This window comes from Heteronotia binoei, chromosome 2, assembly GCF_032191835.1.
Source record: "Heteronotia binoei isolate CCM8104 ecotype False Entrance Well chromosome 2, APGP_CSIRO_Hbin_v1, whole genome shotgun sequence".
Lineage (NCBI taxonomy): Eukaryota > Metazoa > Chordata > Lepidosauria > Squamata > Gekkonidae > Heteronotia > Heteronotia binoei.
The window spans coordinates 100,881,151-100,908,807 of record NC_083224.1 but is presented as its reverse complement, the minus strand read 5'-3'; the positions used below and the strand labels follow the sequence as shown (position 1 = coordinate 100,908,807).

Here is a 27,657-nt window from a genome sequence, read left to right as displayed (position 1 = left end):
TGTCATTATTGTTTTAAAGTGGTGTTGTACAATTCTGTTTCACCAACCTTTTCCTCTCCCCTCCCCCCTTTTTAAAGCTATTTCCCTGTTATGGTGTTATTGTACCTCAGCTCCAAAGATTTTTGGTATAGAATCTAACTCTAGCTCTTGCTTGCATGCTGGATTGTTCTTCCCTAAGGCAAGAGAGACAATGGCACAATACAAGTTCTGAAGCAATCTCCATGTTACAGAAACTAGTAATTATTGAGTGAAGGTCTCGGGAAAAGAGGTAGGAGTGGCAGCAGCTGGAGAAATACAGTCTTACCACTTTTGTTTTTATCATAGTGCAGGTTTTGGAAGATGAAGCCCGGGAGCAGGGCAGAGGGATCCATGTGATTGTGTTAAATCAGGCTACGGTAAGCAGGAAAGCAAATCCTATGGTAATATATTTTTAGGGGGAGCAATCTGATTTTTCTTTCAAAAGATGGGTGTAAATCAGCTTGCCTACAGTGCATGATGGTCTATCTATAGGATACCACCAAAACCAGGAACAAATTAATTGATTATGGAGGCATATTCTGGAGTCCAACCTCTGAATTTGGGCAAACACCAATGATTCTGTTTATAGACCTGATGATGTAGACTGATGATTCTGTTGGCCCCATCTCTCACAGTTCTTGCTTTCATTCTTTTTTACAATCATGTCAAGAAATTAGATTTTTTAAAATACTTCATCATAAAGAATAATTGTTCTCCTACATCTTTGCTGCAGATCTTCAGATAGCATAATGTTCCTTTTAAAAATAAGATTATTCATGAAGGTTATTCACACCTATGGGTGTGTATCCATTTGAGTCTGAAAAGGCAGACAGATATAATATGGAATATACTTCCCAGGGATGATGCACACATTCTGCACTGGCTTTGAGGGTTGTGATTGACTTAACGCTGTTCCTTTATACTTCTTAACTCTTCAGCATACTTTAACACTTGAGCAGTGTTCATGTACATGCTGGTGTTTTATTTCCTTCTGTGCTCTAACATGACCCCCCCTCCATGTCTATGAATGCCAAACAGGGCCATGTGATGGCAAAACGGGTTTTTGATACCTACTCTCCACATGAGGATGAAGCCATGGTCCTTTTCCTCAATATGGTGGCCAGAGGCCGCATTCTGATCTTCACTATTAAGGTAAGTGGGGCTGGAGTCTCAACTCTTTCTAAAGAAAAATAAAACAGTAGTATACCCAGCAGCCTTTTTCAAGAAATTCAGTAGGTAATACTTCATTGTCCACAATGAGGAGGCAAACATCCAACTATTTCTAATGAGTAGAGGATAGCACTTTGTTGAAGAAAGGTTCTTATTTGTATTATGAACACTTAAAAGTGAGTGAGGGAAGATTTTAAGGTATACCACAGGATTATTTGTTGACCCAACTTCTAGAAAAATCTAACATGAATATTTTAATGTAATTATTATAATTAATGTATTAGTAAAAGTGTGAATAATAGGTTAGATCCTGAAATCCATCAGCAGAGGGTCCCACTTGCCAGCCTTCTCAGCATTCCACTCTCACCAGAAGACATTGCATGTGTAGAGCTCTGCTGGCAGAAAAGGGAGAGGGGAGCTGTTTCACCCCATACCAACTCACACAGCTGCAACTTCACATGGATCCCATGACCCCAGGAAAAAACTTATAAGGGGGAGGAGGGATGCCATTTTACTGGTCATTGTATTTCTATTCTCTCTCTCTTCCCATTTGGAGACTCAAGATGGAAGAATTTTGATACATAAAGAGTATTCTTAATGTTAGTACTTCATAAAATTAAACCATAGCTCTAACCAAGGTTTTTTTTAATCCATGTTCCCTCTTATGTGCTCTTAGACCAGCAAAATAAACATGCCCAAAGCCAGCTGGAGCCAAATGTAAGCTATAGCTGGCTGTGGCTCTTGTCCTTTCTAGAAACTAGATAATCAAAGCATTGATCTAGCTATACTATTCAGTTACTCTGGAGGGATTTTATTTTATACCACCCACCTGGAATGCTTTCAGCATTCATTTAAATTCATGATACATTAAAATGAGATCAGAATTTTTGTAGAAACCAGTGTCAAAGCGTGCATCACCCCAAGCCTGGGTTGAGAACTCTTGGTTAAGAGGGCAAGACAAACAAAGTTATAAAATACCAGAGAGAGACTAATTCTCACTCTAGCCTATGGTAGGTTGCCCCCAGTCCTTTCTGACTATTCCTAATGACACAGGAGTGAAAGGACAAATCTCCTGGCTTCTCAGAGAGCCAGTTTGATGTAGTGGTTAAGTGTATGGACTCTTACCTGGGAGAACCAGGTTTGATTCCCCACTCCTCCACTTGTACCTGCTGGAATGGCCTTGGGTCAGCAATAGTTATCACAGAGCTTGTCCTTGAAAGGGCAGCTTCTGGGAGAGCTCTCTCAGCCCCACCCACCTCACAGGATGTTTGTTGTTGGGGAGGAAGATAAAGGAGATTGTGAGCCGCTCTGAGTGTCAAGCGCGCTTATTTCTGTAACATAATGGGTTCTCAGACAAAGAGCAGGTCTCCAGCACTTTACTGCTCCCCCCTTATTTACAACCATTGGGCAAGTAATAAATCCATTTGACCCAAGGATGTTTATGCTACAGCCTAGCTGGTACCACTTTCAAGTCGCATCTCCCACAGGTTCACACAGACAACTCTTATCTTCTGCTAGAGAAGTGTGAGAAAGGGAGATGTTTTTAGTAGCCTAAATTCCTTAGTAATAAAAGAGATAGTGTTTAGCATCCTTTGAACCCGTGACTCAAGTATGTATCTGTAATGTAACTTTTGAAGATATCCTATATAGCAACTGTGTAACTCTGTATACGTCATTACTCCCAAGGCTTGTGTCCTTGGTACAGCTTCTGAGTTTCTAAAATAAAACAGCTTTGATTTAAAACAAAAGACTGGTTATTGAGAAATATCGGCACTTGACATTTTGCAAGTAGTCCTCCTTGGGGACGTAACTGAATTGGAAACTTCCTATCCAAATGGCGGAGAGAGCTCCAGAGAACGGAGAGGCCCCCAAAGACCCAGAATGACCAATTGGCGAAGATCAAGGGCCCGAGACAACCTCCATGGCATGTACTTGGCACCAGGAGGCCAGCTGGGCAAGGGTCTCCATTGTACATACAGCAGCTGTTAATTACCCCAAAGAATTGGGGCCCCAGGAGGTCAACCAGCCTAATGGACGAAGCACCCGCTCGGAGAAAGGTGATCTTGGCACTGCCCTCCCCACTACCGCCACCGCTGCCCCAGCAACTTCAGCTGCTGGTACAGCCATCGCTGCGAGATTACGGGCGAGACCGCAAACTGTATGCCACCTTCGATGGAGACCCCAAAGAGAGAGTATTTTTCAATACAAGCCAACAGCTTTATGTTCTACTGGGGGGCACGCCTTTCCAGATGAATTTAGCAGAGTGGATTTCTTAGGATCAAAACTGAAAGGGGCTGCCAAGAGATGGTACGTAAGCCTGTACGAGACCAGGAGCCCCAAACTAGCGGTGTTCCTACGAGCCCTACTGACGCAGTACGAAGACCCTTTGCAAGAGACCCGAGCCCTGGCCACCCTGAGGGACCTACAGAAGGGGCCCAAAGCTGTGTGAGAGTATGCAGCCGAATTCCGAGCCAATGTGGCCAAAGTACGAGGGTGGAACGATCAAATGAAGATTGAGCAGTTCCAGAGGGGCCTGAATGCCAGCGTACTGTATCGAGCCCTCCAAGAGGCTCACCCTACCATGCTGGTAGGGTGGGTGCAAATGGCGGGTGAGGTGGAAACCAACATGAAGAGAGTGGCTCTCCAGCGTCAACAGCAGCAAGGGAGTAAGGGGGGACGTGAGTCTTGGCTGGGGCAAAAGCAGAAGAGAGGAAAGCAAGCCAGTCTGGGGGAGCAACTAAACCAGCCACCCCTAGACGCTGCTTTCCGTGCGGCGACCCAAACCATATGGTGGCCAACTGTCCCAAGTGGCCTCGAGCCCCCCCCCCACTCTGAAGACCAGCGCACCCAAGGTGAAAAAGGTGGAGGGGAGAGCGAAAGAACCCGCCATGGGTAGCTCAGCATCCGCATCCGCCCAGGAGGAAGAAATCATCATCCTTGATGAGCTGGGAGAAGACCCCTGGGAAGACGAGCCAGTGGGAAACAAGGGCGACCTGCACTGAGAGGTGCCGAGCAGCAGGTCGTGGAGTTAACGGCATCACTGAGGGTGAGAATTACAGGGACCGTTGTTTTTCATTCCACTGACTTTATTAAACTCTAGCCTCAAACGTTTCATACATGTCCGGGCACTACTAGATTCTGGGTGCACCAGAGACATAATCACCCCCAAATTAGTGGAAGCGCTTGGACTCCCTATGAGTCCTCTCCCCCACCCCATACAATTTGAGCAAATGGATGGGACAGTGATGAAGGGGGAACCATGTACGGAGCAAACCCAAGGGGTGCCGATGGGAATAGAAGACCACTGGGATACAGAGATTTTTGTTGTGGCCCCTTCTTCGTCATTTGACATTGTCCTGGGACTTGGATGGTTGGCCAAACATGAACCCAACATAAAATGCGGTGTGGGGGGGGGGGGGGAGAGAAAGACTGATTGATGAAGTGGAAAAGGAAGCGGATGCAATACCCGAAGGGGTAAAGAAAGGGGAGGGTGGTTTCTGGTACAAAGACAGCAAACTATATGTGCCAAAGAGCCTCCGGAAAGAGGTGCTCCAAATGTGTCATGACAGCAAACTATCGGGGCACTTTGGGAATGTAAAAATCCTGCATCTAGTGAATAGATAATTTTGGTGGCCGTTTATGAAAAAAGACATCTCTAGTTATGTAGCTTCTTGTCCAATATGCTTGATGGCTAAGAGAAGGGGTGGGGGGGAACCCCCAGGGTTATTGCAGCCACTGGAGACAGCAACCAGACCGTGGTCGATAGTCTCATTGGATTTTATCGTAGAACTTCCTCCTTCTCAGGGAAAGATTGTAATTCTTGTAGTAGTGGACACTTTTTCTAAACAAGCCCACTTCATTCCATGCTCTCAAATACCCACGGCTAAAAGACTAGCTCAACTATTCTTCCAACACATGGTGAAACTACACTAATTCCCGAATAAGCTAATTAGTGACAAAGGAGTCCAGTTTGTTGCCAACTTCTGGCGGGAGATTTGTAAACTAACCTGGATTGAGCAGGGCTTGAGTTCCAAGTACCACCCTCAGATGGACGGCCAGACGGAATGGCTAAAGACGCTGCTGGAGCAATACTTAAGATGCTTTGTAAACTATCAGCAATCAAACTGGGCAGAGTTGCTCCCGTTTGCCGAATTTGCATATAATAACAGCATACACAGCTCAACCAAATCCTCCCCCTTTTTGGTAGTGAATGGGTATGAAGGGAAACATTTTCTGCTACTACCAGGGGGAACAATGCCTGCAATACCCTCAACTTTTCAGCAATGGTGGGGAAAGTTGGGGAAGGCTTGGAACAACATCCAAGAAAACCTGGAATTGGCTAAAGGGAACTATAAAAAACATTACGATAAGCACCATTCTCCCACTTGGGATTTTAAAGTGGGAGATACAGTGTTCCTCTCTACCAAGAACTTGCCTCTACCACAAACTTCTAAAAAACTGACATACAAGTGTTTGTGACCATTCCATATTAAGCGAGTAATCAATAAAGTGACTGTAGAACTTGAATTACCCAAACTATTTAGTAAGATGCATCCAATCTTTCATTGCAGTTTGCTTCGGAGGGATCCTGGAGCCACGCCTTGGCACCCCTGACCCCAAGCATCCAAACCCATACCAGTGGGGGATCAGAATCACCATGAAGTAAAAGAAATCTTAGATGCTAAACTGAAGCGGGGTGCATTGTATTTTCTGATTAGATGGAAACATTTCTCAACAGCACACGATGAGTGGGTAATGAGCTCAAATGTGAGAGCGCCAGCGCTGATAAAACAATTCTATGCTAAATATCCTTCAAAACCCCGGAAAGGGGCTTAGGGGGGGCAGTATGTCAAGCGCGCTTATTTCTGTAACATAATTGGTTCTCAGACAAAGAGCAGATCTCCAGCTCTTTACTGCTCCCCCCTTATTTATAACCATTGGGCAAGTAATAAATCCATCTGGCCCAAGGATGTTTATGCTACAGCCTAGCTGGTACCACTTTCAAGTCGCATCTCCCACAGGTTCACACAGACAACTCTTATCTTCTGCTAGAGAAGTGTGAGAAAGGGAGATGTTTTTAGTTAGTTATCACTAACTAAATTCGTTAGTGATAAAAGAGATAGTGTTTAGCAACTTTTGAACCCGTGACTCAAGTAGGCTTGTGTCCTTGGTACAGCTTCTGAGTTTCTAAAATAAAACAGCTTTGATTTAAAACAAAAGACTGGTTATTGAGAAATATCAGTGCTTGACACTGAGACTCTTGTCGTCTTCTTCAGGAAGTTATGAAGAAAAGTCAGCCCTGCAAAGTAGGACTGCAGTCTGAGTTTCCCCAAACTAAAATATTTTCCTGTCGGTGGTCAAGGACCCAAGCTCTGGACTTAGGCTTTGAGGTTAATGAAGGCGAAACCCCAACACCTTGATAAAAATATAATTATTTTTATTGTGCTGCAAAAATATTTTAAAAGAGACAGGACTGAGAAGGAATAAAGTAACAAATTCTATGCTTATCCAGCTCAGCTTGCACAGTAAAACAAAGTTCCAAATTCAAATTACCAGGTGTAATCCAAAGGCTGTCAGTTTCAGCAACAAAGAGCCTCTGGTCTCCAGAGACAAAGAGGGCCATAGCCCACACCAAGAGCAGCATAGCAGTTCAAGGTGGATGCCACACGAAGCTAGACTGAGCAACTACTGATGTTCTTCGTGCCTAGTAGTCACTGAGCCCAAGACAGACAAAAGCTAATTAAATTTTTAGAAAAGGATTTTGATGAACCCCAGGCCTGATTGGGCCAATCAGAAACCTGAGATATGATGTAACACTCTCTCTGAGTTACTAACCACATGATTTGCAAGGAGGGAGAGAAATGAAATTTACTGCAGTTCATTTTGCCTCTGTTCCCAGGTGCAAATCATGTCTCAAGACCTTGGTATTTGTTAATTGGAAGATCAAGGCAAGAGTAGTACTCCCTTCTCTGCCAGATGTAAGCAATCTACACTGCAAGATCATAGCAATCATTGTCTCTAAATCTCTCTGGGAAAGAATGTGCAGGCCTCTCAAGCCTGAACCAAAGATTTTTACACAGACAGAACTTTGCAAGGAACCATTTTCTTGACAACCAGTGAGCTGTATTGTTTGTTTCTGTGTTAATCTCTGCGTTTTCCTCAGTTCACACACTATGAGCCAAGTCAACATCTCCCTTTCAGGGTCTTAGATCCAAGTGGGCAGCCATGTTGTCTGAAGCAATAGAACAAAGCAGTAGACAAGTTTCACCTTTAAGACCAACTAAGTTTTATTCAGAATGCTGTATGCTGTTAAGCAGACTTCATCAGACAAAACTGGAATGGCAAGCCATCTTTAAATATAGAGAAAGTAGGCAGTGAGTTGGTACGTAGAGTCATGGAAATGTTTTTAGCAGATTAAAAGAATCACAAATTGGGGTCTGTCTTTGTTTGATATTGTTAACTGGGCTGTAACAGCAGTGGAGGGTGATAAAAAGCAGACATGTCATAGGTGTGTGCTAACATCTTTATGGCTGACTTGGAGCAATGCTTCCTAGACTCCCACCCACTCATACCTACCTTATACCCGCGTTATATTGTTGACATCTTTATGGTCTGGAACATGGTAAAGAAGCCCTGGATGCATTCTACCAAGCATTCAATGACTTTTACGCTACTATCAACCTGACAATGAACTAGTCTATGCAAGAAATACATTTTCTGGACACCACTGAAAAAATACATAATGGACCCATAGGCACTACCTTATACAGGAAACCTACTGACTGACAAACATACCTGCATGCCTCCAGCTACCATCCCAAACAATCCATTGTATACAGCCAGGCTCTACACTACAGCTGCATTTGCTCCAATCCTACTGACAGAGATTCTCACCTGAGGGATCTACAACAAACCTTTTTGGAACTAAAGTACCCACCTGATGAAGTCAAGAAACAGATTAACAAAACCAGATTCATACCCAGAGAAAACTTGTTACAAGACAAACTCCAAAGAGACAATAACAGAACACCACTAGTGGTCACACACAACTCTCAACTGAAAACAGTTCAGCATATCATCAACAACTTACAACCTTTATTGGACAGTGACAGCTCTCTTTCAAAAGTACTGGGGGGTAAATCTTTTCTTGCACACAGACAGCCCTCAATCTCAAACAACTCCTCACCCACAACAATATAACATTGCATCTGAGCATGAACACCAGTACCACAGCTTGCAGTAAACCCAAGTGCCAACTTTCCTGCCACATACATCCAGACAACAGAGTCACTGGACCCAACAACATTAACTACACCATCTCAGGCTTATTCACTTGCTCATCTTCCAACATTATATATGCCATTAAATGCCAACAATGCCCTACAGTTCTCTACATAGGGCAAACAGGACAAAGCCTATGCCAAAGGATAAATGGACACAAATCTGACAACAGGAATTATAGAACTGAGAAACCAGTCGGAAAACACTTTAACCTTCCTGAGCATTCAATGGGTGACCTCAAAGTAGCTGTTTTATTGTAAAGGAACTTCAAGAACAGAATGGAGAGAGAAATTGCTGAATTACAAATTATTATGAAACTTGGGACAAACACCTCCCCAGGACTGAACAGGGATATTGGCTTTTTATCTCATTACATATGCTAAACCAACTCTCACTGAGTATAGCTATACATCCACAGTATTCCAATGTATTTCTCTTTAGTAATAGTGTATCAGAATAATGTTTTTTTTCTTTTAGAGATATACTCAAGTAAGGGATATGGGCTTTTTATCTCATTACATATGAGATACATTTTTTGAAATACATTTTATCTTATTATACCTCCCACTATATTTTAAGGTAACTTTTTTTCTTATGGCAAACTAGAATGTGTTTCTCTTTTAGAACAGTGTATCAAAATATTTTGTTTCTTTGTATTGATATACTCAAATATGGAATTGTCGGCAGATGAAGTAGAAATGCCTTAACAAGATAGCAACTTGTAGATGGATCATGTTGATCTGTCTGACAGGTAAATATCACATGACTGGACATATTGCATCAGCCTGCAGGTGGTGCTTCAGTGACTCAGCATGTCTATGCTGATTGGGTAAAAGGATACATAACTCTGCATATAAGTCTGTGATATACTTGCCAGTGTGTACCATTGTGGTATCAGGTGTCTGGCGAAGCAGTCTGGCGAAGCAGTCTGGCGAAGCAGTAAGAGCTATGACTGACTATAAGGACTATGTATATATATTTCAAATAAAATTGTAAATAGTACCAACCTCTGCTGGTGTGTGTGCACACTGCTTTGGAGCTACAACGTCTACCCTGCTATAAAACTTCTGTTAGGGTTATGGGCCCAGAACTCTGCTCTGTGCTGTGGAGGTTCTACTAGAGGTCCGGAGGTGGATGTTTTGCTGCCAGTGATGCAGAGGTTGTGAAAACAGAGTGACCTGTCTTCTGCCGGTGCTGCAATCGACCATGGAGAGTCGGAGAAGGAGGCCATGAGTGACCAGAGCGTGCCTGTTGGTGAGATAACCGTAGCCCAAGCGGCAACGGCTTTGCTTGTTGAGAAGCTGACCTCAGACACTTATACAGTTTGGTTGCTCTGAATGGAACATTATCTAAAGCGGGAGGCTGTGTGGGAGTATGTTGCGTCTCCTCCGCAAGCCCCAACAGCTGAAGATACCATCAAGGACCAAAAGGCCTTGGCAACGATCATACTTAGTGTTGCTGATGATCAGCTTGTGCATGTTGCACACAAAGTTACAGCTAAGGTGGCGTGGGATAGCCTCAAGGCTGTGTATGTTCAGCAGACAGCTGACTCTCTTATCTTTAACGAGGCGGCTGTATAGGATGGTTATGCAGCCAGGCCAGTCAGTTCGGTCTCATCTAAATTCCTTGGCTACCTATTTCCAGCTTCTTGTGCAGAGAGGGAAGCAGATCCCTGAAGATGATCAAGTTTGTATTATCTTAAGCTCTTTGTCAGAGCATTTTGACCCACTTATTACTGTGTTGGAATCGATGGAACCTATGAAACTCACTTTAAGTTATGTTTCTGGCCATCTTCTGGACGAGGAATCTCGTCAGCTCCAGAGAGATGTAGTTACTGACAAGACGGGGAACCGTGCCAAGCCGGAAGGGAGGAGAGGAGCCGACAGCTATGTTCGTGCCAAAGACAACATGGATAATTGCAAGAAACTTCAGGAGCCCGTTGCTTTGAGATTGCGGTGCTGTTTTATCTGTGGAGCTACAAATCATCTCAAAAGGGAATGTACGGCTACACTGAAACATGGGGGTGAAAGGAAGCCTCATTTTGTGCAGAAGCTACAAGCCATGTTAGTTATGGCAAATACGCCGTCTCTGGAGGAGGTCTGGATTATTGACTCGAGTGCATCTCACCATTTTGCCCAGGACAAGAGTCTTCTGCAGGATATTCATCCTTCTACATTGGAACACGTGAGTCTGGCTGATGGACGCTCTGCTGCCATAGTGTGTCAAGGGAGTGCATGTTTTCCAGCTTTGGACCATGTATTTGACAATGTGCTCTGTGTCCCATCCCTTGAAAACAACCTGTTGAGTATTTATGCCTTGGACAAGGCTGGTTTCAGTGTTGTATTTAAGAACAAATGCTGTAACATTCTCAAAGGTGAAAAAGCCCTTGCTGTAGGAACGCTCAAGAACAATGTGTATGTACTGGATAACGGGTTTGGTAAGGCACAGTATGTTACCAATAAGAGTCCCCATGACAATTGCATTCATTTGTTGCATAGACATAAGAACATAAGAGAAGCCATGTTGGATCAGGCCAATGGCCCATCCAGTCCAACACTCTGTGTCACACAGTGGCCAAAAAAATTATATATATACACACACACACACACACACACACACACTGTGGCTAATAGCCACTGGTGGACCTCTGCTCCATATTTTTATCTAAACCCCTCTTGAAGGTGGCCATGCTTGTGGCCGCCACCACCTCCTGTGGCAGTGAATTCCACATGTTAATCACCCTTTGGGTGAAGAAGTACTTCCTTTTATCCATTTTAACCTGTCTGCTCAGCAATTTCATCGAATGCCCATGAGTTCTTGTATTGTGAGAAAGGGAGAAAAGTACTTCTTTCTCTACTTTCTCCATCCCATGCATTATCTTGTAAACCTCTATCATGTCACCCTGCAGTTGACGTTTCTCCAAGCTAAAGAGTCCCAAGCGTTTCAACCTTTCTTCCTAGGGAAAGTGTTCCAGCCCTTTAATCATTCTAGTTGCCCTTTTCTGGACTTTCTCCAATGCTATAATATCCTTTTTGTGGTGCGGCGACCAGAACTGTGCACAGTACTCCAAATGACATCTAGATCATGCTAGTTTTAGCACCATTAACAAAACTCTGGCATTAATTGGCAAAGAGGTAGTACAGGAGTGTAAAACATTCTTGGATTGTGATGTTTGTAAGCAATCCAAATCCAAAGTGCACCCAGTAGCAAAGCAGAGTGTAAGAGTAACAGAAAAGCCCTTCGCTCTAGTACACTCTGATGTTGTGGGGCCATATCCTCATAATCATTCCAATCAACATTTTGTGTTGATGTTGGTGGATGATTTTTCTCAGTTTACATGGGTGTTTCCCCTTCAAAGAAAATCTGAGGTATGTGCTACAGTGAAACTGTGGGCAAGGAATGTACAAAAGCAACTAGGACATGAGATTTGTGCGTCCCAGTCAGATATGGGTGGAGCATATATGTCGGGGAATTAATGCACTGGCTAAACTCCCAAGGGATAGAGCACAGGGTTGCCAATGTAGCCTCTCCTCAAGAGAATGGTGTAGCAGAATGAAAGGGAGGGATCCTACATACGATGATGCATTCAATGTTGACAGATGCAAATCTTCCTATATCATTTTGGGCTGAAGCTATGAAAGCAGCCTGCTATGTCCTTAATAGACTGGACCCGAGCCTTGAACAATATTCCCTACAAGGTGCTATATAGAAGGGACCCCCTAGCATAAGTCACCTAAGGGTGTTTGGTACTAAAGCTTGAGTGAATGTCCCTCTTGGACAATGGCGAAAAGGGGGGGTGAGAGCAAAGAAACTTACATTTCTGGGATATCAAACAGGGATGAAGTCATATAGTTTTTCTAACACTCACAATGCTCTAAGTTTCAGCCGGTCTGCAACTTTTTGTGAAGACCTTCCCCTGGTTCTCTTACCTTTGACTGATAGCACAAATGATTCACTGCAAATTAAACAGGAGGTGATATCTCTAGCCCCTGAGAACATGCAAAGTGCAGAAGCATTGCCCAGGGTGTCTGGGCAATATGGTGTGTCTGTAAGTCATGTATTTGTAAAAGAGCCTAAAGATTACAGTGAAATGCTGTCTCTGGGAACAGAGGAACAGACCGCTTGGCTGCAAGCCATGGAGGCATAGTATAAATCACTGGTATCTCACAATGTGTTTTCTGTGGCTGAGTTACCCACTGGTAAAAAGGTGATCGGATGCAGCTGGCTTTTTAAGTTGAAGCAGAAACCAGATGGGAGGGTGCAATGTAAAGCTTGCTTAGTGGTGAAAAGCTTCTCTCAAATAGAAGGACAAGATTTTGATGAATCAATCGCTTCCACAGTGCAGGCTGAAACAATTAAAGAAACTTTTGTAAAAGCAGGAGCAGAAGGAATGTCAATCATTTTGATTTTGACACTGCTTATCTAAACGCTCCCGTTTAGCAAATCCCAAGGTATACTTGTGACAATTCAAATGTGGTGTTAAGATTGCATAAGACTTTGTATGGATTAAGACAAAGTTCATTTGCCTGGAGTGAATGTCTTAGCAAAACATTAATTGACCATGGGTTCAAACAAAGTGTGGCTGACCCTTGTCTCTATATCACCATTTGTAACAAAATCTGTTACTTGCTAGTATTTGTGGATAATATTTGCCTGGTATACACCATGAAGAACAATTGAAATTATTCACCCACATGATACAAAAAGTGTTTAAAACTGAACACCTTGGCCCTATCCAGAACTCCTTAGGTGTACATGTCACCAGGAGTGACTGTGGATGGTTTGAATTAAGCCAAGAACACAAAATCAGACAGTTGCTAGACAAGTATGGAATGTCAGAAGCACACAGTGCATGTACACCAATGACTACTGGTTATCACGGGGAAACAGATGATGAAGTATTTCCCCACAAGGCAGTATATCAATCATTAGTAGGTTCATTGCTGTACATAGCATGCTGGACACGTCCTGACATATGTATTGCTGTTCATTGGTGGTGTCAAAAGTGTGCCTGTCCATACAGAAAAGATTGGGTAGCAGCAAAAAGATCCTTCGATATCTAAAAGGAACTGCTAGCAATAAGCTAGTCCTGAGTTCAGATAAGGAACAAGCACTATTAGCCTATTGTGATGCCAGCTGGGGAGAAAGAGTAGACGGTAAATCAACGTCTGGTTATGCCTCCTGCATGTTTGGAGCCTTAGTGTTATGGAAGTCAATTAAACAAACGCATGTGTCTATTAGCTCATGTGAAGCAGAGTATTCAGCTTTTAGTGATTGCCTGGTACAATTAGAGTGGTGTTATCAGTTGCTTATAGATCTGCATGTAAACTGTAAATTGCTTGTAATTATACATTGCGACAGTTTAGCAGCTGAACAATTGGCAAACAATCAAGGAATCCATACAAGGAGTAAACACATCAATATTCGCTACCAGAATGTACGGACTGCTGTGTCTCGAAGATTTGTTTCTTTGCAGCACTGTGCATCAGAATATAATGTAGCTGACATATTTACAAAATGCTTATCTGTGGAAAAGTTCGAATATCTCCAAAGTAAGTTGTGTCTAACAAGTTTTAGTTTGGTAAGCGTGTCGGCATATGAAGTAGAAATGCCTTAACAAGATAGCAACTTGTAGACGGATCATGTTGATCTATCTGACAGGTAAAGATCACATGACTGGAGATATTGCATCAGCCTGTAAATGGTGCTTCAGTGACTCAGCATGTCTGTGCTGATTGGGTAAAAAGACACATAACTCTGTATATAAGTCTGTGATATACTTGCCAGCGTGTGCCATTGTGGTAGCAGGTGTCTGGCGAAGCAGTTTGTCAGTAAGAACTATGACTGACTATAAGGACTATAGATATATATTGTAAATAAAATTGTAAATAGTACCAACCTCTGCTGGTGTTTGTGCACACTGCTTTGGAGCTACAATGTCTGCCCCGCTATAAAACTTCCGTTAGGGTTATGGACTGTTTATCTCATTACATATACTAACTCATCTTCCACTATATTTTAATGTACCCTTTTTTTCTAATGGCAAACTAGAATGTATTTCTTTTAGAACAGTGTATCAGAATATTTTGGGGTTTTTTTTTTACATACTCAAATAGGGATATTGGCTGTTTATCTTATTACATATACTAACTCATCTTCCACTATATTTTAATGTATTCTTTTCTTCTAATGGCAAACTATAATGATGTTATAACCTCTTGTGATACTAATGCCCTCCATTTAAATCCACAATTAAGAAGCCAGAATGACACCCAGATTTATGGCATTTCACACCTATGACATGTCTGCTTTTTATCACCCTCCACTGCTATTACAGCCCAGTTAACAATACCAAACAAACAGACCCCAATTTGTGATTCTTTTAATCTGCTAAAAACATTCCCATGACTCTACGTACCAACTCACTGCCCACTTTCTCTATATTTAAAGATGGCTTGCCATTCCAGTTTTGTCTGATGAGGTCTGCTTAAGAGCATACAAAAGCTTACATTCTGAATAAAACTTAGTTGGTCTTGAAGGTGTTAGTTGTCTACTGCTTTTTTCTTTCTTTTTTTGTAAGTCAGAGCTCCTGCTTCCCCCCCCCCCATCCCTTTTAATATTTATTCATTAAAACATTTATATTGCTTCTTTCCTCTTGATTTAAGGTGGCTTACCATAATAAGAGTAGTGTTAAAACTAGTATTACTCTTGCTGCATTGTTTTTCTGGTGACTGGGTTTTTTTTAATAAAGCTGATCAAATAATGCCCAGAACTGGTACTGAAAATCTGGAATTTATCAAAGGCATTTTTTCTAAGTTATAAATAAAGTTGCTATGGAATTAAAGTTACTTCTTGTGACTAACACCTAAAGTAGGAAGTCTAATCAAACTGAGTCTACTACTAAAAATGAGAGCTTATTTCAAACTGAGCAAATCATGTCCAATAACATAATTTCTGTCCTTTTCAGGATGAGGGCTCCTTTCACTTGAAAGACACAGCAAAGAGTCTTCTGAAGAGTTTAGGAAGCCAGATTGCAGAATCCCTCAGCTGGAGGGACATGTGGACTTTTGTGGGGAAGAAAGGAGGTATGAACCTGGTTTGGGCGTAAATCTGTGAGGCACAGCAGGGATAGGGGAGACTCTTCTTAAAGAAGCTCTAAGACTAACTGTGCAGGTATTCTGAGGTGTTCAGAGTGAGACTACTGGTATTGTTAAGTGGATGAGAGGTAAGAGAGAAACAGGGCTCCTGTACTTCTAATGACTGTGTAGGAGAGAGACTTCTTGCAGGTGCAGCTTTTCATATTTATGAACAGGGAAAGGAAAAGCTCTGCATGCCGACATTTTCTTTCTCTCCTTTCAAACAATTAAAATACTTCTTCTTCCATGGCACCTTCTCCTGTTGCTTCATGTCTTTTCTGAAGGTGAATGTAGCATTGTTGATCCTGCTACTGTTGTTTGAAGAAAATTAGCATAGGGGTGCAGAAAGAGAAAATTTCTGCCTTTTAGTGTACAGGCATGAGTGATTAATGCTAATTTGCCATATGGTGGTCTTGACACAATACTGTCTCCACAGGTGGGATCTATGGTGAAAAACATGCCAAGTCAGTTGCACTTTCCACATGGGGGGAACCAGTCTTACTGAAAACTGAAGTCCAGCTGACCTCTGTGGAAGGTATTGTATGCATGGTTAACCAAGAGACTATGGGATGCATGAATGTGCTCAGCTGCCTTATACTAAACTGGTCCATAATGGTTAGTATCATCTACTTGCACTGGCAGCTCTCCAGGGTTTCAAGTTGAGGGTTTTTTGTGCTGCCTAACACCTGATCCCTTTACCTGGAGATACTAGAGATTGAACCTGGGACCTTCTGTGTAGAAACACTGAGCTTTTAACCCCACTCCAAGAAAACAAACTTATCAACTGTGTCAAGTTCCCATTTCTTCTTCAGTAATTATAACTCTCCACGTGTTTGGATAAGTATTTATTTTAAGGTAAGATGAGATACATTGACACTGACACGCAGCCAGTGCCGAAACTGGCACACAGCAATACAGGTTCAGGTTATATACTCTTGCAGGGGTTGTTAGAAGTGTGAAGGGTGTGAAGACAGTTTAAACTTAGTGGCTACAATCACACACACGCACTACCAAGCATTCTACAAAACATCCAGGGAGAGGAGCCGTGACCTTGGTACTATGTAGGTTCCCAGCTCCTAGGAGACAAGCAGTTAACTTTCCATTTCCTCAGCAGACTAAGCATTCTATTCATACATTCCTCAGGCTACATCAAACAGAAACAGATAATAGCAAGGAACTTGACAAACTGCCTTAAAGCCAATCTAGACCATTGGTCCATTTGGCTTAGCATTGTCTAACTGGCAACAGCTCTTCAGAATCTCAGGCAGAGATGAGTCAATTTCCCTCTCCTGCTACCCAGTATTCTTTAACTAGAGATGCCAGGGCTTGAACCTTGGACCTTTTGCATGCATGGCAAGTGCTCTGAGCCACATGCTCTATGTAAGAACTTTGCTATGCGTGAAGCAATGTTCCCTCTAAGCCATGGAGTCTTGTGAGCAAAAATTCTACTTTGTGAGCTACTGGCATTAAAGTTGTGAGCTACTGCATAAATTAGTTTGCTGTAGGGCAATTTTTCCTGAGCTGAGACAAAAATGTGTGATCTGGAGGCTAAAAATCATGAACTAGCTCATACTAACTCAGCTTAGAGGGAACACTGGTGTGAAGTCCTAGAGGCCACATTTGGAATGATGTAGAATCAGGATGAGAAATACAAGGAACTAAATCAGAATTAACAGAACCCAGATAAACAGGCAAAAGCCCAGATTGTAATGCCTCTGTTCCAAGTTAATGAAGTCTAATCTTTGTAGCATTTTGAATGTCGTTCGTGGAAGCCAGCTAGCAAATACTTTCTTGCTTTTTGTCTCAGACTGAAATTTTAGTGGACCATTGCAACAAATATTCATTGACCCATCCTACTTCATGAATTTGTGGAAGGATGGAAATGCGAGGATAGAGGCTGAACATGAATGCAGAATGCCACTGTAATGAACCATTGTCTTTATTTTGTGTTCTGGAATTACTGAAAGTTGCATTATTTTCATGGGAAGTGCTTGAGCTTTTATGAGACTTTGTGGTTCTGACCTCCTTCAGCCATGTCATGAAATTACTGCAGTGTTCTCCTTGCTGCTTGCCTTGAGGGCAGCCCAGCAAAGGGGAAAAAGGGTTTTCACAACTGATTCCAGGTTGAGGATTGCCACATAACCTGTTAATGCTGTTAGTAGTGAAGTTCAGATTCCAGGAACACCATGATTGCTGGGTAGTAATGTTAAAAACTTGTCTGGTTCCAAATTCTATCCTACCTTGTGTTTAAACTGTTGTCGTCACAGATGCTGAATGTCACTGGCCTGACACAGAGTTAAACCGACGGAGGAAACACTTCTGTAGCAAAGTGGAAGGTTATGGCAGTGTCTGCAGCTGTAAGGACCCTACGCCTATAGAGTTCAATCCTGAGCCAGTGAGTAAATCCGTATTCAAGTCCTTTTCCTCCCCAGCTGCTGCATGAAGAGCATGCATTGAAGGCCTCCTTTTAATTTTCTCTAATTAACTAAGCAACCAGCAGTGAGCACTAGGCATGGCTTGAAGTAACTAAATCTTCTCTGAAGCTTACCAAAATGCATAAGGTGGGCTCTGTGTTGGGAGGACACTACTTATGTTTTGTCTGGATGCCAAAGCTTTCAGTAATATTCAGCTTATCCCAAACATCATGGTAGTTTCTGAAATTCAAGTTTTTTACGAGTGTTCAAACTGCACTTTGTCATTGTAAAGCTATCTAAATGTGATGCAGCATGGGCTAGATGCTGCTGTGCAATAAAACCTTCCAAACTCTTGTGATACCTACCTATCTGCCCAGTTTTCTCCTGCTCGTCCCTTTTGCCATCGTTCAGTCTCACTTCCTGTCCTCAGAGGAAGGGTATACATCCCTTCCTTGGCACTCTGTTTGCTTACCCCACAAGCCTTAACAACAAGGACCAACCAAAGAGATGCAATGCCTCCTTTGTACATGGCCTGTAGTAGTCATTATGTATCTGTGCTTGTAAACGTGGTGGTTTCTTTGTTTCACTTTCCAGAAGCAATATGATGGGAAGGGCATGAGTTTTGCTAACACTCTATCTCATGGTCATATTTCTTCCTTTTTAAAGCTCAAAGACAACAAAGTTTTTGATGTGCCAGTTGCTGTCATTGCAGGAAACAGACCAAACTACTTATACAGGTGAGTTTTGAGCTGGGTTTGGTATGGTTTTCCACTGGCACTGCCTGCATCAACAGCAAGAGCCAGAAATAATTATTAAAAAAATCTTGAAACAAACCTAGAACTGTATGTAGTATGTAAAAACAAGGTAGAAACAAATGTTTTCCAGACTTTCTGCAAAAAAAGTTCCTTGAACACCTGGAGGACATATTTATGTATTTTAAAATAATTCTCCCACACTTGCAAGCCATACATGTGCACAAATCAGTTTACTATCATAAAAGCATAGAAATAACTTTTCTGTTTACACAAAACAAGTTCCTTGACTTCATTTTGCTGGCTTGAACCTAAGTGTGGGGATGATTTCTGCCAAAGATCCAGAAATTTAAATTTAGACTAAAGAGGCTTCTATTTGCCAACAGCTTCTTTCTCTTTTGTAAAGTCAGAATAATATTTTCCCTGACAAGCTGTTTCTTCATGTCTATTTTTCTGGGAAGGAGATTCAAACAATTGCCTGCCTGCAGCCTGATGTAGTACAGTCCAAGAAAATCTTGGATAATTGGCTTGCTGAGTCATGTAAACAGGCATCAAGAATTGCTAAGTCAGAGATACATATGGTGTCGAAGGGTATGGTAGGTGTGATACTTAAAATGAAGAGAAATATTGGTAGAAATTGTATTAGAAACTGGGTCAGATCATAAGCAAAAATTTTGAACATATCTCTGGCAGGATGCTTCGATCTCTGCTGTCAGCACAAGGGGTTAATCCTCAGATGATCACAGTCTTTATCGATGGATATTATGAGGTAAGATAGAGTGGGGAGGTATTCCTCCTTTGTCAAATCCTCTACTTTCATGTCCATAGCATCATGTTGATCAGTTTTCCACCTGACATAAGATACCAATTTTGTGTAAATTCCAGGGAATATTCCACTGGCAGATGAAATCTCCCTAGAGAACTAGAAGATGATTTGTGGAAGACTGAAGGAGAGGCTCCCTTCCTCCACTGTCCTGCTTATGCCAGTAGTTTATGAATTCCACCCTTTCTGATCACAGAAAGTGCATTGTGACTTGAGACAAGAATGCACATTCCATCATGTTAAGCCATTTATTTGTAAAATCTCAAGGATCCGATTCTGTCATGGTGTGGCTGTCTCTGGAGACTGAGAAATTCTTTTGTCCTTCATTCTGTGCTTCACAGATGCAAGGATATCTTCCATGATAAAGAAAGCAAAGTGGAAGTGTGGAATTAAAATTGGTTGGTGTATCTGGCACTGAAAAGGGTTCAGAGACTGAAGCTGGTCCAGACTGTGGCATCCAGGCTATTATAAGATCTGGCCTGACCTACAGCCATAGCATTGCTCACTCTGGTGATTAGTTTGGCAGCCTGGTTTATGCATATAGGAGAGTGCAGTGACAGGGACCTGAAATGTTGAAAAAAAAAATATGAGTCCATCTGTTTCAGACTCCAGGCAGGGAAACTTCAGCTTCAGATGTTCCTTTGCACAATAATATCCCTGCAAGTAGAGACTTCACACTGCAAAGAATGAGGGGGGAAATCCTTATCCCTTCTTGCTGGTTTCTATTTGAAGGGAGATTTTTGATGCAATATTCAAAGATGGAATTTGCCTCTTGCAGTCTGAAGCAGAGCAGTTCATTGGACCATCTTCAGAATCCTCCACCTCATTCTCCTGCTAATTTTTGCACCCATTGAATGTCTTGGTTTAAGCAGGCTTAGGCCTGGGATACTTAAAGGAGCACTTTTTTTCTTCCCCGTCCCCCACCCCATGAGAGGCCCTGGGGCACATACCTCTGCTTAAGAATGATGAGGATGAAGAGTGAGACTTCTTTGCAGTGATGACCTGACTATAGAATTCTCTCCCCAGAGGTCTTTCTCCAGTTAATTCAATTCTTCCAGGAAGGCAGCATTTCCCACCCTCCTATTTTAACAGGAGGCCAGTTAATTCTGCTGTTAACATATGAGCATAAGAAGAGCCCTGCTGGATCAGACCAATGGTCGATCTAGTCCAGCATCCTGTATCACACAGTGGCCCAGTGATATCTGGACAACAGTGGTTGGATACAACCAGATAGCAAAAGCAAGCACACTATGTGAGGAAAATATTAGTATAATATATAGAGACATCACACCGCTGACAAAAATCTGTATAGTCAAAGTAATGGTATTCCCAGTAGTAATGTATGGCTGTGAGTTTTGGACCATAAGGAAATCCGAGTACCAAAGAATAGATGTTTTCGAACTGTGGTGCTGGAGAAGACTCTTGAGAGTCCCTTGGATGACAAGGATATCAAATCTGTCAATCCTAAATGAAATCAACCCTGACTGTTCCCTGGAAGGTCAGATACTAAAACTGAAGCTCAAATATTTTGGCCACCAAATGAGAAGAGAGCACTCACTGGAGAAGACTCTGATGCTGGGAAAGATTGAAGGTAAAATAAGGGGATGGCAAAGGATGAGATACTTAGTGTTATCAATGCAATGAACATGAATTTGAGTTAACTTAGGAGGATGGTGGAAGATAGAAGGGCCTGGCATGATGTAGTCCATCGGGTCATGAAGAGTTGGACTCGACTGTGTGACTGAACAACAACATTATATATATATATATATATATACCGTTCACCATGTGTAGTAAATGTTTGGTGTAGTGGTTAAGTGCACAGGCTCTAATCCTGGAGAACAGGTTTGATTCCCCGCTCCTCCACTTGCACCTGCTGAGTGACCTTGGGTCAGTCTCAGTTCTTGAAAGAGCTGCTCTCTTAAGAGCAGTCATTGAAAGAGTTCCCTCAGCCCCACCTATTCACAGGGTATCTGTTGTGGGAAGGGGAAGAAAAAAGAGATTGTAAACTGCTCTGAGACTCCCTGAGTGAAGTGCAGGATATAAATGCAATCTCTTCTACTACTACTGTTGCTGTAGTGACAGTTACAGCTCCCATGACAACACTTGGAAAGCATCTTGTGACTTATGTCACAAGATTCCAGCTTCTCTGGAGCTCTGGGATTCCATCTTCTCTGGAGCCTGTGTCTATAGCAGGGTTTAGGAAGAGAATATTCTGAGATTTCTAACCTGCAAGTTTTATTACAGGTTTCCAGACTACAGAGTTCAGCTTCAGACATTGGACTCTGGCATCACATCCCTGCTGAGAACCTTCCCCAAATCTCCAGGAATTTCCCTATCCACAGCTGAAGACCTTAATCACTGCTATATAAGGAAGTGCCATTGCCTTCCAACAGTTGTTCATAGACCAGAACAGTGTTTTACTGAACCCCATAACTAGGGATAGCCATGGACTGGACCATGGACCGTGGCTTGGTTTGTGCTCCATGAGCCCAGTCCATAGACTGTCCCAGGAGGTCCATCAGTCCATGTGGGGGTACAGCTTGCAAAAGCCATGCAGTGCGTGAGTGATGGCCAAGCAGTGACTTCACCCACTTCACAAACACTGACCATTTCTTGTGGCTGTAATCTGAAATTCCTTGTATCTTCTAAATGTGTTCTTCTGCAGTTCTTAATTTATTTTGTTTTATTTCATTTTCTTTACTTCATTTATACTTCTTCCCAGTGGGAACCCTAAATAGCTTATATTATTCTCCATTTTATTACCACAACCTTGTGAGGTAGGTTAGGCACTCTGTGTGTGTATGAATGGCCATAACCTGGGTCATATTCAGGTAAATATTAACTATTCTACTTTAAACATCACTTTTATTTGTTTATTTTTATTTTACTTTATTGTTGTTGTTATTGTTATTAAAATATATTATATTATATTTTATATTCCGCCCATTCCCCATAGAGGCTCAGAGCGGAGCACAACATGAATAATAAAATCACAATAAAATCAACGTAACAATAAAACAGCATAACAGTAAAAATCAATTGCAATATTCAGTCCAACAGAATAGTTCAGCAGGACCAAGATGGTATAACAATACGATGCAGCAAAACAGCGTAGTAGGATAGTACAGTAGGGGAGGCCAGCCGATCTAGTGAATAGATGCCTGCCACCTCACCCAAAAACCTGGCGGAACAGCTCCATTTTACAGGCCCTACGAAAGGCTAACAAGCCAGGTAGGACCCAGATCGCCATAGGGAGCTGATTCCACCAGGCTGGAGCCAGGACCGAGAAAGACCTGGCCCTGGTAGAGGCAAGACAGGCATCTCTTGGGCTGGGGACGGTCAGAAGATCTTGGGAGGCCGAGTGAAGTATATATGAGAAGAGACGGTCCCGCAGATATGTTGGTCCCAGGCCGCGTAAGGCTTAAAAAGTCAGAACTAACACCTTGAAGCGAATCCGGTACTCTATAGGCAGCCAGTGGAGGCTGTGGAGCACTGGTCGCATGCTCACCCATACAGGTGATGCAGTCAGCAGGTGAGCAACCACATTCTGCACTTGCTGCAGTTTCTGGATCAGCTTCAAGGGCAAGCCAGCGTAGAGCGAGTTACAGTAATCTAGTCTGGAAGTGACCATTGCATGGGTCACCGTAGCCAGGTCTTGGAGGGAAACGTATGGTGCTAGCTGCCTGATCTACCATAGATGGAAGAAGGCAGACCCAGCAGCCGCCATGACCTGGGCCTCCATAGAAAGTGAGGCGTTCAGGATCACTCCCAGACTCTTCACCTGTTGGGTCAGCACTAACATAGCGCTGTCCACGGTTGGGAGCGAGGTGCACAAACCCACCCACCCACCCACCCACCCCTCGATTCAGGCACAGAACCTCCGTCTTAGTTGGATTTAACTTCAGTCGGCTCTGCTGTAACCATCCTGCTACAGCCTCTAATGCCTCAGACAGATGTTCAGGGGCAGAAGATGGTCTGCCATCCATCAACAGATAAGCTGGGTGTCATCAGCATACTGGTGACAACCCAGTCCAAAACCTCGGGCAATCTGGGCAAGGGGGCACTTATAGATGAATAATATGGGTGAGAGAATAGCTCCCTGCAGCACTGCACATATAAGTGGATGTCACAGGGAGGTCTGCTCGCCCAACATCACCCTTTGTCCCCGTCCCTGGAGGAAGGAGGAAAACCATTGCAAGGCTCCCCCCTGTATTCCAGTGACGGCAGGGCAGTGGGTCAATAGATCATAGTCGACCATGTCAAACACTGCTGACAGGTCAAGAAGAATCAGCAGCGCCGACCCGCCTTGGTCCAGATGTCTTCTTAGGTTGTCTGTGAGGGCGACTAGTACCATCTCCGTCCCATGGCCTGGGTGGAAACCGGATTGGAATGGGTCCAGGCGGATGTTTCATCCAGGAAGACCTGTAGCTGCTCTGCCACTGCTTTCTCGACCACCTTTCCCAGGAATGATACGTTCGAAACTGGGCAGTAGTTAGCTAGAACCATAGGGTCCAGCGATGGTTTCTTCAAAAGCAGCCAAATTACTGCCTTATTTGATTTCTCTGGGAATGTCCCGCTTGTCAAAGACAGGTTAACAATATCACCCAGAGAAGCCCTGATATCATCCTGGAAGCCCTTCACAAGCCAGGATGGGTAGGTAGTAGGCTTCACTTCAGCCAGGATTCTGTCTACATCCTCCAATGTGAGTCAACTGAAGCGGTCCAACATACTTTAAACATTACTTTTTTTGTTTACTTTATTTATTTTGTTCAATTTATATCCCACCTCTCCCATGAAGCAGGTTCAAGGGTGTGTTCTGTCAGAGGTTAAACAATTAAAAACAAGATTAAAATTACAATATAAAACAGCTGAAATACAGACTTTAAAGAGTCTGCCTTAACGGTTATGACCCAGAGTTCCATCAGATCCCAAGATCTCCTATGGTGGGAAAGCCTAATAAAGGATGATGTCCACCATCTCAACAGAAAGCCTGGTGGAAGAGCTCTGTTTGCAGGCCCTCCGGAATGGCAGCAGGTCCCACAGGGTCCTGATCTTCAAGGGGAGTTAATTCCACCAGGCTGAATTAAGCCTTGGCCCTCGCTGAGGCAAGTCAGATGTCTCTGGGGCCAGGGACTGGGAGAAGATGTTGAGTTCTGATCTTAAAGACTTACGGGGGTCATATGGGGAGAGGCAGTCTGGAAGGTATTATGTTTTTATTAAACAAAATACAGTACAGTTTTGAAGAAGAAGAATTGCAGATTTATACCCTGCACATCTCTCCGAATCAGAGACTCAGAGCGGCTTACAATCTCCTATATCTTTTCACCCCACAACAGACACCCTGTGAGGCGGGTGGGGCTGAGAGGGCTCTCACAGCAGCTGCCCTTTCAAGAGCTATGGCTGACCCAAGGCCATTCCAGCAGCTGCTAGTGGAGGGGAATCAAACCAGGTCCTTCCAGATAAGAGTCTATGCACTTAACCACTACACCAAACCGGCTCTAAGTTATCTTTAGTAACAGCTGAAGTCTGTCATGTTCTTTTTTATTGACTGCTCAAAGGCTAATGGATTATGTGAAAAGAAATAGGCCTCCCTGTGTCCTGAAGAACCCCAGTTACTAATCTTGTATGTTGCCTTCTCTTTCTAGGAGCCAATGGATGTGGTGGAATTATTTGGGCTGAAAGGAATTCAGCACACCCCTATCAGCATTAAAAATGCCAGAGTCTCCCAGGTGAGGATCTCCTTTCTCTTCACTCACTGGGATCGTGGCAGTGTCTCCTTTCTGGCAACCATGTTGCTGGGCTGCCTGGGACATAGAAGTATGGCTCACCCTAAATAATTGTGCTTAATATCTGAGAAGCAACTGGCCTAACATAGACCCACTGGCTGAGGTATGTTCTCAACCTGAGTACTAATAGATCTAATGAGTATACCAAATAAAAAATAAAAGAAGAAACATACCTTAAATATCCTCAATTTGATGTCTAGGAGTTGACCTGGACCCAACCTAGGAGCTTTTACTGTAATAGGTACGGGCCAAACTAAACATCTTTTAAAAAAGATTTGAGTCTGGATTGCCTGGACCTGAAGCACTCTCCTGAAGCTGGGGAATGTTTTGGGTTTTTTTTTTAAATATGGGAGAGTTAGGTTTGACTCAGAATGGTGTTGTGGGAGGGAGGGACTCCTGCCTTCCTCTTGTGCCAATTTCCCAAGCTGAAACAGTGCAGAGGTGGAGTTGTTTCCTCCTTTCTGCGGCTGTGTTTGGGTAAGTAATAAAGAATGTAATGTCTAGGTTGGCCTTAAGTGGAATCATGCTGCTGTGCTTGCAGGTAACTGTTCTCCATTGGCCAGACTCGTGAAAGAGGAAATTCTATTATCTTTAAAGTAGTACTTTGTAAGCAACTCCTAGCCACTCTTCTGAAGATAAAACAGGTTTCAAGAGAGACCTTGGTCTATATAACTTTTTTCTTCTTTTTCTCCCTGTTTGCAGCACTACAAGGCCAGTCTGACAGCAACATTCAACTTGCATCCAGTATGTGGAACACCTTTCCTCCCCTTTTTCTTGTCCTGTTCTCATACTGAGCCTATGCTCTCCAAGACGGCGAACTCTGCTTTTATAATGCTCATCTATGGAAGCACTGGGGAATATGTTCTGGTGACTGAGATAATGATGCTCATGATAACCTATTGTGGAGACATTTTTTTAAGTATAAGAAGCAGTGACATTCTGTTTCTGAAAATGTTTTTGGAAGCTCAGGATTTTACAGTGCTTAGAACAAGTGATATCTCATACCCTGGTCAGGACCATCTAGTTCTGATATGAAACAATAATTGGTAGACACTTCTGAATCTTGTCAACATTTAGATTGGTGCTACTGTGGTACCAGAAAGAATGAAATTGTTGACTTCAGGATTACCTCTTGAAGAATGTTGTCACCATCACTTGGGTGGGAACATTACTCCTCACTACATTCGCTTTCTGTATCTTTCCCTCTTTAGGATGCCAGGTTCGCTGTGGTGCTGGAAGAAGACTTGGACATTTCCATTGATTTCTTCAGGTACCAGCTGATTCTGTAGCCAAAACACAACTATGCCCAGATCCCATTTTTTTCTGTTAACAAGGAACTTGGGCAGGGTATTCTGTTTTTTCAGCATGACCGGATTAATTCTAGTTGCTGCACTACAGCTGACTGTGAGAATAGCAAGCTAGTGGAGAAGGGTGTGAGAAAGTGGTTGAGCTGTGCAGTTTTCATATAGGAAGGATGGAAAATAGGGCTTTTCCAACCAGCCTCTTGAAAGGAGATCAAAGTAAAAAAAAACTAAGTGTGAAAAAGAATGTGGGACCATCCCTGTGACCAAACTGAGCATTTACTTCAGTCATCCTTTGACACCCTTTATTCACTCACAGAGTGACTACTACCTCCCTTATTCAGTTTATGGGTTATAGGATGTTACGCTTGCCACCCTTGTCTCTTTTAAAATCTACAGAGAGTCATGACCATCTCACACCTCAGGTCCTCTGTTCACAGACAGGGTAGCACAGCCCTCTTTAATAATCACCCCTCATTCACATAGAGCTATTGAGGATGGGACTGAAACACTGTTCACTCGCTGCCACCATTCATTCATGTCCTGTAATAAATATATGTAGATCAAGGTATTGTGTGTGTGTGTGGGCTTTGTTTTTTTAGACCTACAGGGTTAATCAAAACAAGAAACTTTTATTTATAAGAACAAAACACTGAGGAAAGTAAAGTACAAGTAACAATGTTTCACCTGCACTGAACTTTTGAACAGAGGTCCTATTTCTACAACTGGAATCCTTTAGTTACAAATTTACTATTTTCAGCCTGCTCTAAGCAGCTCTTCTACACAGTTTCCCGCAGTCAGAAAACCTTTTTCACTTAAGCTCCTTAACTGTTAACTTCTCTGCTGCTAAACCCTAACTGTTATCTTAACCATTGTTTTTCCAGTGTCCACTCTCAACATTCTGTCAGCTCTCGTTGGCTGCTCTTAGGGAGAGGCTGAACCTAGCCTGTCCATCGCATTCTTGTTATCTGTT

At 42.9% G+C, this 27,657-nt stretch overlaps 1 protein-coding gene across 2 annotated transcripts in view; it reads left to right on the top strand.

The window, feature by feature from the left end:
• Positions 1–27,657, top strand: part of POMGNT1 (protein O-linked mannose N-acetylglucosaminyltransferase 1 (beta 1,2-)) — a 69,428-nt gene that overhangs the window by 23,159 nt on the left and 18,612 nt on the right. Inside the window, exons 4-13 of one of the 2 annotated variants that reach the window (XM_060231754.1) lie at positions 330–395; positions 1,057–1,170; positions 15,437–15,554; positions 16,042–16,140; positions 17,873–18,000; positions 18,686–18,756; positions 19,465–19,540; positions 25,243–25,326; positions 26,086–26,127; positions 26,595–26,653. In XM_060231754.1, coding sequence (XP_060087737.1) covers positions 330–395; positions 1,057–1,170; positions 15,437–15,554; positions 16,042–16,140; positions 17,873–18,000; positions 18,686–18,756; positions 19,465–19,540; positions 25,243–25,326; positions 26,086–26,127; positions 26,595–26,653 — 857 coding nt within the window. Of the gene's footprint in view, positions 1–324; positions 396–1,056; positions 1,171–15,436; positions 15,555–16,041; positions 16,141–17,872; positions 18,001–18,685; positions 18,757–19,464; positions 19,541–25,242; positions 25,327–26,085; positions 26,128–26,594; positions 26,654–27,657 lie in introns of both variants that reach the window. The other variant, XM_060231755.1, reaches the window with a different exon arrangement.